Source organism: Chiloscyllium plagiosum, chromosome 5 (genome assembly GCF_004010195.1).
Source record: "Chiloscyllium plagiosum isolate BGI_BamShark_2017 chromosome 5, ASM401019v2, whole genome shotgun sequence".
In the NCBI taxonomy this organism is placed as follows: domain Eukaryota; kingdom Metazoa; phylum Chordata; class Chondrichthyes; order Orectolobiformes; family Hemiscylliidae; genus Chiloscyllium; species Chiloscyllium plagiosum.
The window spans coordinates 115,298,883-115,309,056 of NC_057714.1; the positions used below are offsets into that span (position 1 = coordinate 115,298,883).

The following is a 10,174-nucleotide window of genomic DNA, read 5'->3' on the forward strand; positions in this document are numbered from 1 at the left end:
TGGAATGAGCTGCCAGAGAAAGTGGTGGAGGCTGGTACAATTGCAACATTTAAGAGGCATTTGGATGGGTATATGAATAGGAAGAGTTTGGAGGGATATGGGCTGGGTGCTGGCAGGTGGGACTAGATTGGGTTGGGATATCTGGTCGGCATGGATGGGTTGGACCGAAGGGTCTGTTTCCATGCTGTACATCTCTATGTCTCTTTGACTCTATGACTCTCACCTGAGATTTGGTGACCCACCCAGTAAACTACCACTACTCTTCACTGAGGGGTCAGCTGTGTGGTGTGGTAAGACTATGGTGATTTTGCCTTTTACTTTAGGATCTGCTTAGAGAGGAACTTAAAGGGTTTAGAACCAGCTAACTGAAGTGATGAACATTGGGAATGCACATCTTGTTATTTTTGTAGGAGTGACGAGATCTCAGAGAGTCCTGAGGGTAAAGAAAGTTATAGAGATAGAAAGGATTGAGGCCACAGTGGGATTTTTAACACCAATTGATCATTTTAAAATTATGATATTTATAGATGTGAGATCAATTTGGGTCAGCAAACACAGGATGAAGGGTGAATGGGGCTTAGTGGAGGTTACGATATTGACAGCAAATGTTTTGGATGACTTCAACTCTATCAAAGGTGAAAGATAGGAGGGCAGCCAGGGGTGAATTAGTACAGTCAAACGTAACTAATTGCTCCATTCAGATATTGAAGAAGCACATTTTGTCCTATTGTATCTTAATTAGTATTACACAACACTGCTGACACTGACCCTATTGCAATTATCTGTCCTTTTCTGAACTCCTATGTATTTAAAATCTTAGTTTAAATGGTTGTAATTGGATTAGTTTCATGATTTAAGTTAGACCTTTTAAATTGTGAAAGATTTTACTGACCTCCATGATCAGGGTCTGGCCGGGACTCAGTTCAAACACTGCAGGCCTGATTGCAAATGGAGCTACATCTAGAAACCCAGCAGCTGCCACACTCTATGGAATAAAAAGGAGACACTGTTTAAATCCTGAATATGCTAATATCAAATAACAAGATTTTTAAACTTTTGTTAAGATGGATGATGGTCGTGACTAGAACATAGAACCTAGAAAAGTACAGCACAGAGCAGGCCCTTTGGCCCATGATGTTGTGCCAAGGTTTAATCCTAATGTAAAATATAGTAACTTAACGACACGCCCCTCAACTCACTGCTATCCATGTGCATGTCCAGCAGTCACTTAAATGTCCCTAATGACTCTGCTTCCACCACCACAGCTGGCAACGCATTCCATGCATTCACAACTCTCTGCATAAAGAACCTACCTCTGATGTCTCCTTTATACCTTCCTCCTAGTATCTTCAAACTATGACCCCTCTAGCTTATCTCTCCATGCTTCAGGCTCACTGCCTTTATTCCTGATGGAGGGCTTTTGCCCGAAACGTCGATTTCGAAGCTCCTTGGATGCTGCCTGAACTGCTGTGCTCTTCCAGCACCACTAATCCAGAATCTGATTTCCAGCATCTGCAGTCATTGTTTTTTCCTCATACCAGTCAATCCTGCCCTGGGGAAAAGTCTCTGGCTATTGATTCTATCTATTCTACTCATTGTTTTGTATACCTCGATCAGGTCTCCTCTCTTCCTCCTTCTCTCCAGAGAGAAATACTGAGCTTATTCAACCTTTCTTCATAAGGCAAGCCCTCCAGTCCACGCAGCATCCTGGTAAACCTTCTTTGCACCCTCCCCAAAGCCTCTGAATCTTTCCTATTATATTATTTGTGTATGCAACTGAATCCAAGCAATGACACGTCTATGATTGCTCAAAAAACATAGTGGCACCAGGAAGCACTCCTATCAGGTAGTCACATCTCTGGGTACTGAATGCTGTGAATAATGAGTAAAGCTTTGCTCTGTTTATTGAAATTTATTGTCAGAAATACTGGAATTTCCATTTGCCACACCTAGTATCATAAGGAATGAAATTTATAGCTTTTGTGCAGTCGGCTCATATCCGCTGTAGACTGGACAAAGCTATTTCCAAAATCATTTCAGCAAGAACCCTCACAGTCAGATTACCATATAGTATTTCAGCACAGGAGGCAGCCATTCAGTTCATCATGTTGCCATTGGCTGTTTGCAAGAGTTATCCAATTAATCTCACTCTTCTGCTTTATCCCCATTGTGCTACAATTTTCTCCTCTGCATGTGTAGAGCCAATATGCTTTTGAAAGTAGTATAATCGCAGACAAAAGTTATGTTATGATCTAGCTTGTGACTAACAACTTGCTCCTAGAGTTGATAAAATGTGAGATCTAGATACTTTCCAAGAGAATAACGTCACAAGATTTCATGATTTTGAATAAACAACAATAAAATTTATGAAACATGTAAAAACATCAATAGTGTATGGGACCACGTATTTTACTTTTGGACCATAAGTTGGAAAATGGTAGTTGGATATTGCTATATTATTAAAAAGTACTGGGAGAGTTTGTTTTTAATGCAACTTGAAGATCAAGTGAGATTATGTAACGTACACTTTCACTCTACAAGATTACAGACTTAATCTTACTAATAATTGACCAAGTGTTATTTATGGTGAGTTTACCTCAACTGACTGGAGTAGCACGCTGGAAATCAAGATCTGTTATTCCAGAAGTCATCACAAAAGTTAATTTACTCATATTCTAGACCCAGGTTGACAGAAAGCACAGATTAGATTTCTATACTTAACAAAACTACTATTTATTACAAACAAATCAACTTTAGGTACTTGTACACAGTCATTAACCATGGACATATAACTTTACTAATTAAAGTAAACAAATTTTCAAAAGCTCTACCTACAGGTAAACAATTATAACACTACTAGTCAAAACTCTAATCCACTTGTAAGCTCCCCTTCTCTCTCTCTTTCTCTCTCTCTCTCTCTCACACACACACACACACAAATGCACGCATGCAAAAACACAGTTGTTATGGATGGGGGAGCACTGGGAAAGCAGTTTAGTGGCCATCATTCACACAGTCTGTTAAGATGATTCTTGTGCTGATCAGAATGCTCCTTCTGGGTCTTCCACTTTCCAGACGCATCCATTGGTTTGCAAGAGGCAAAGGGTGGGCTGGTTCATTGTTAAAAAGTCTCTAACTAAAAGTCACTGCTTACAGCAACTACTGAACAAAAAGCAAACTTGTTTTCTTCAGGCTTAAAATGGCTTTTCCTGCGGAGAATTGAGAGAGTTCAGAGCTGGTGGAGGTGTGAAGGCTTCTTTGTATCATATTCACAGCCCCAAGCTGTTCAGATACCCTAAGTTGTTCAATCACATAACTCTTGACAGGCAGGAGACCTTTGTCATTGATAAATGGTCACTGGTCCACAAACAACTCCGTTACTCATTGCCAACCACATCTCCATTTGCACACAACCTTTTGACTTTAGTTTGTGTTTAACCACAGCTGTTAGAGCTGCACAAACAGTGTTCACAATGAGTACCATGTTACTTGCTTTCAACCAATGCAGCAATCTTTGTAATCTCTGGCTTTAAAACAGCTTTTTCTTATTTCAATCCACAATTTAACGAACACTTAATCAAGCAGACAGGTTTTTTGCAAGTTTCATGGAAATGTTTCTCTCCACAAAGCTTAGCGAGCTTTCTCACACCATCATCACAAACCCAACTCACTACCTATGCATCACTCTCTTCTAGCATCTCACTCATCACATTCTCCCACTTGTCACAGATGGAAGTATGCATCACTGCCAGGATAAGCCATGATCCCTGGCACCGACTTCTTGTCTGAGCCCCAGTCATGCCTTGGCAAGTATTGGCAGTCCAGAACTGCCCTTCACTGTGCATGAAGTGGAACATCAACCATAAAACAATGCTTCTCAGATAAGTGGCACAGCTGAGACTTCATTGCCCATAGAAGTGCACAGCAAAGCCACATAGCGTACACATCCTCAGCCTCATCTTATGTTACAACCCCATCTTAGTCTTTCCCCAACGTCCAGTGTCGCTCAGAGTCTTATCATTGTTCAATGTGCAATCATCACATATAGGAAGGACTTGCAAAAGGTAAGGCTGAAGAATTGGCAACAATCCTCGGCCAGGACTGCTGAACGGATGATCCATCTCAGCCTCCTCCAGAGGTCCCAGCATCAAAGATGCCAATTAAGATTGTTTCATCTGCCCACAACCTCTGCAGATTTATAGCAATGTCAAAATCTGGCAAACTAATGGTTTGTTCAGCACCTAAACTTCCATTATATAAATTAGAGCAGAACAAAAACCTAATTATCCATTTTTAAAAATCATACAACACCAGGTTATAGTCCAACAGGTTTAATTGGAAGCACTAGCTTTCAGAGCGCCGCTCCTTCATCAGGTGATTGTGGAGAACACAATTGTAAGTCAGAATTTATAGCAAAAGTTTACAGTGTGATGTCACTGAAACTATATATTGAAAGATACCTTGATTGTTTGTTCAGTATCTCATCTGTTAGAATGACCATGATAGTTTCATTCTAACAGATGAGAGACTTAACAAACAATCAAGGTATTTTCAATGTATAATTTCAGCTACATCACACTATAAACTTTTGTTATAAATTCTGTCTTACAATTGTGTTCTCCACAACCACCTGATGAAGGAACAGCACTCTGAAAGCTAGTGCTTCCAATTCAACCTGTTGGACTATAACCTAGGATTGTGTGATTTTTAACTTTGTACACCCCAGTCCAACACCAGCATCTCCAAATCATAAATATCCATTGACATTTAGAGTTAAAATAAGTTAACTGTGCGGGAGGAAGAAATCCTTTAACTCCATAGGCTCAGTACTTAATAGAGCATCCAGAATGCTAGACACAGTTGAATTTGGGTTGTTCTGAAATGTTAACTTCGGTTCTTTCTACACAGATGCTGCCAGACTTGTCAGGTTTCTCCAGCATTCTCTGTGTTTGTTTCAGATATCCAGTAACTGCAGTATTTTGCTTTTATTTAAGGAAGTGGGATGCCTCATTCAGGATTTCCATGATTTAAGGTCCCTTGCAGCCATAAAATCGCAGGGTTTATCATCTCGAAGTAGTCATTATCTACCTATGCTCCTTCTTACAATCCCGGCAATGCTCACTTGAGCTCTGGCACTGCTGGGACTGATGGGACTATCAGATTGTCTGGCAGGTCCTAAGGTAGTGTGGGAGTGGAAGTCGCACTATTAGCTGTGGGGCAGACTTTTGAGGAGTGAGCTGGCTTCCAGACAACTTTCCATCTGGATGAGCAGTCCATGCTGCCTAAAATCCAGCCCCACAAGTTCATTTCTATTTAAAACAAAGAATTCTGTCAAAAGTTTCATAAGCACTGGCTCTTTCAGTCACCTGCCAAGAAACATTGCTTGAAACTTGTTCAAGGTACAGTAGGACAGTGTCATTCATTGTAGTTTTTCTGTTGCCCTTGTTGTGAAGTTGAAGGTGTGTACTGTACCTTTAAGAGAGAGAGAATGCTGTTCTGAACTGAGAGATTATAAGCACCTATATACATGACTAGATGGCAATCCCAGAGTGTACTGGAAAATTGAAAAGATATAATATTTGGCTGTGAAATGGATACCTGAGTTTTGGTTTCTGTTTTGACAAAATTCAAATTTAACTAAACACTTTAAATTATGTCCCAGGATACTAAAACCCAATCTAGTTTGAATTTATTGTTTTGCCAACAATATTATCTGATGTTGAGGGTATAAAAATGGGGGCATATTGAAAATTGGTCAGAGAGCAGCTGCCTTAGAGAGAGAAACTGGAGAGCTATTTGCCTATCTAACATCTTGCTCTCCAAGAAATTAGGAAACTCTCTCTAACAAAGGTACCTTTTCACGTGAAACATTCTCACGCCAAAAAGAAAGAAGTCCACCCAGGAATATCCTCATCCGGAAGAGTACAAACACAGAAGAAGACAGCGCTGTGTGGTTTTGAAATTAAGTGGATGTAATTTTAATAAGTGTCTTATTGGAACAGCATATTGTTATAGAGTTGGAGGCAGATAGTAAGCAGTTAAGAGAAAAGGGGGCTTAGAGTTGTGAATAGTGGTTGTTTAATGTTCACTTGAAGAGTTAAAAAACAAATTAATGTTATTTTCTTTCAATAGTGGAATTTGGGACTTCTCTGTCACTCATATTTTAACAGATTATGAGGCAAGATGAGCTTTTCTGGGTGTTCGGTTTAATTAACAAAGGGGATCACCTCTGTGTCGCAACATCCTTAAGATCATTTTGTTGAAGTCATGGGTCACCCAAAGGACACTCTGAGACGTTGAATGGTCGACAGAGACTGAAGGTGATTGCCAGCCAAATTGATGGTATGAGCAAAAACCTTTTCACACAGTGTACACTGCCACATAGAGTTACTTAGCTGTAAACTTCAAATAAAATAGTAGGAGAAGAATTTGCAGAGATATGAAGAAAAGCTGTTGAACGGACATAACTGGATAACTCTTTGAAAGAGCTAGCACAGACTGAATGGGTTGAATAGTGATGAACTTAGATTATGGATCAGTACTTGGGGCTATGATATTGTGGCCATAACGGAGACGTGGGTTTCACAGGGGCAGGAATGGTTGCTAAATGTTCCAGGGTTTAGAACATTTAAAAAAGAACAGGGAAGGTGGAAAAAGAGGAGGGGGTGTAGCATTGCTAATCAGAGAGTACATCACAGCTATAGAAATGAAGGCTGCTGAGGAAGGTTTGTCTACTGAGTCAGTTTGGGTGAAAGTTAGGAACAGCAAGGTGGTAGCCACCTCATTGGGAGTTTTCTACAGATCCCCTAATAGCAGTAGGGAGATTGAAGAACTCATAGGCTGGCAGATTTTGGAAAAATGCAGATGTAGCAGGGTTGTTGTTATGGGTGACTTCAACTTTCCCAATATTGACTGGAGCCTCCTTAGTACAGATGGTTTGGATAGAGCCATTTTTGTCAGGTGTGTTCAGGAGGGTTTTGTTATTCAGTATGGAGACAGGCTGACAAGGGGGGAGGCCATTTTGGATTTGGTGCTTGGCAATGAGCCAGGACAGGTGTCAGATCTCGCGGTGGGAGAACACTTTGGTGACAGTGACCACAACTGCCTCACATTTACCACTGCCTTGGAGAGGGAAAGGAGCAGTTACCGAGGGAAGATATTTAACTGGGGAAAAGGAAATTATGATGCTATCAGACAGGAGTTGGAAAGTTCAGATTGGGAGCAATTCTTCCACAGAAAGGGCACAGCAGACATGTGGAGACTGTTTAAGGAGCAGTTGTTGCGAGTGATGCACAAATTTGTTCCACTGAGACAGGTAAGAAGGGGTAAGATTAAGGAGCCTTGGATGACGAGAACAGAGGAGCTTCTCGTCAAAAGGAAGAAGGCAGCTTACTTAAGGTGAAGGAAGCAAGGATCCAGCACAGCTTTAGAGGATTACAGGCTGGCTAGAAAGGTGCTGAGAAATGGACTGAGGAGAGCCAGGAGGGGGCACGAAAAAGGCTTGGCAGGAAGGATTAGGGAGAACCCAAAGGCATTTTACACATACGTGAGGTATAAGAGAATGATCAGGGAGAAAGTAGGATCGATCAATGATAGCGTAGGGAACTCGTGCACAGAGTCTGAGCAGATAGGGGAAGTCCTAAATGAGTATTTTGCTTCAGTTTTCACTAAGGGACCTTGTTGTGAATAAGAACTTTTAGAAGCTGGGATACAGGCTTGAACAGATCAAGATTGATGAAGTTGATGTACTGGAAATTTTGGCAAACATTAAGATTAATAGGTCCCCAGGGCCAGACCAGATTTATCCTTGATTGCTCTGGGAAGTGAGAAAGGAGGTTGCTAAGCTGCTGGCAAAGATCTTTGCTACCTCACTCTCACGGGAGTCGTACCGGAGGATTGGAAGGAGGCGAATGTTGTTCCTCTTTTCAAGAAGGGCAATAGGGAAATCCCTGGCAATTACAGACCAGTCAGTCTCACGTCTGTGGTCAGCAAAGTTTTGGAAAGAATTCTAAGGGATAGGATTTATGACTATTTGGAAAAGCATAGCGTGATTAAAGGCAGTCAGCATGGCTTTGTGAGGGGCAGGTCATGCCTCACAAATCTTATTAAGTTCTTTGAGGAGGTGATGAGACAGGTAGACGAAGGTCGAGCAGTGGATGTGGCATTTGATGTGGCAAGGCATTTGATAAGGTTCCCCATGATAGGCTCATTCATAAAGTCAGGAAGTATGGGATACTGGGAGATTTGGCTATCTGGATCAGAATTGGCTGGCTGACAGAAGGCAGAGAGTGGTTGTAGATGGAAAGTATTCTGCCTGGAGGTCAGTGTTGAGTGGTGTCCCACAGGGCTCTGTTCCTGGGCCTCTGCTCTTTGTAGTTTTTATAAATGGATGAGGAGGTTGAGGAGTAGCTTAGTAAATTTGCTGATGACACAAAAGTTGGAGGTGCTGTTGATAATATTGAGGGCTGTTGTAGGCTGCAACGTGACATAGACAGGATGCAGAGCTGGGCTGAGATATATCAACCTGGATAAATGCAAAGTGATGCATTTTGTAAGGCGAACTTGAATGCTGAACATAAGAGGATTTGTTCAGGATTCTTGGTGGTGTGGAGGAACAGAGGGATCTTGGTGTTCAAGTGCATAGATCCCTCAAAGTTGCAACCTAAGTGGATAGGGTTGTTAAGAAAGCATATGATGTTTTGGCTTACATTAACAGTGGGATCGAGTTTAAGAGCCCCCCGCAAGGTTTTGCTACAGCTCGACAAGTCCCTGGTGAGATCACACTTGAAATATTGTGTCCAGTTCTGGTCGCCGCCCTACTATAGGAAAGATACAGAGGCTTTGGAGAGAGTGCAAAGAAGGTTTACCAGGATGCTGCCTGAACTGGGGGGCTTGCATTATGAAGGGAGGTCGACTAAGCTCGGACTTTTCTCTCTGGAGAGGAGGAAGAGAGGTGACCTGATCGAGGTATACAAGGTAATGAAAGGCATGGATAGAGTCAATAGCCAAAAACTCTTCCCCAGGGCAGGATTGACTGGCATGAGGGGTCATAGTTTTAAGATATCAGGAGAAAGATATAGACGAGACGTCAGAGGAAGGTTCTTTACGCAGAGAGTTGTGAATGCATAGAATGTATTGCCAGCGGTGGTGGTGGAAGCAGAGTCATTAGGGACATTTAAGCGACTGCTGGACATGCACATGGACAGCAGTGAATTAAGGGGTGCATGGTTAGGTTATTTTATTTTACATTAGGATTAACCCTTGGCACAACATTGTGGGCCGAAGGGCCTGTTCTGTACTGTACTTTTCTAAAAAAAATGTCAGTGTCATTGCTATATTGTTCAGTGCTATTGCACAGAATTATAGTCTGTGTTGGTAATTTATCACATGGGTGAACTTCTGATCCCAACTGTGTGACTGAAATTGATTTAATAGTAGTTCTAACTTTCAGTTGTGCCACAGACATTGAGATAGCAATAGATCCTGAAGCTATACTCAAAATGGGAAGTTGAACCAACAACTTTCTAGTTGTACAGTTGGGCAATAGCTATAGCACAGTCAACCACAAAGTGAGTCTCTCAATTAAAATAAAGAAGTCATTTGTTCAAAAGTCTCCAGAATATGAAGAATCTTAGTCACTTGTTTTTACAAGGAATTTCCCCTAAATAAGCAAAAATTCCAAAAGTTAATCATGAAACACACATTCATGAAAACACAGCAAAGACAATCCAACTTACTATACCTTCATCTTTTTTTGAGTCCAAAATCTACGCACACAGAACTCACCCTGAAATTTGTAGTTGGCCACATTTTCTTTGGCATCACACAAAAACAGCCAGAGTTGTAGCCATCATTTCTACAAAGGAACTCTGTGATCTTCACTCCACCCACCAGGCAATATCCACAGTCTAAAGTACCAGGTACTGTGAGTCAGATAGAAAACAGCAGTTTATTCTTTGCATTAATCATACAACAAAAGGTCAAAATTCTGTTCCATTTCAATCTTTATGACTTTTGGTGCTGGGAGAAAGTAAGGACTGCAGATGCTGGAGATCAGAGCTGAAAATGTGTTGCTGGAAAAGCGCAGCAAGTCAGGCAGCATCCAAGGAGCAGGAGAATCGACGTTTCAGGAATGAAGAGAGTGTGCCAAGCAGGCTAAGATAAAAGGTAGGGA

General features: G+C 41.4%; 1 protein-coding gene across 4 annotated transcripts in view; it reads right to left on the bottom strand.

The window, feature by feature from the left end:
- Positions 1-10,174, bottom strand: part of dlec1 (DLEC1 cilia and flagella associated protein) — a 186,422-nt gene that overhangs the window by 95,172 nt on the left and 81,076 nt on the right. For all 4 annotated transcript variants that reach the window (XM_043690852.1, XM_043690850.1, XM_043690851.1 and 1 more), the window contains 2 exons: positions 9,787-9,923; positions 893-985 (listed from right to left, as the gene is read on the bottom strand). In XM_043690852.1, coding sequence (XP_043546787.1) covers positions 893-985; positions 9,787-9,923 — 230 coding nt within the window. The remainder of the gene's footprint in view (positions 1-892; positions 986-9,786; positions 9,924-10,174) is intronic.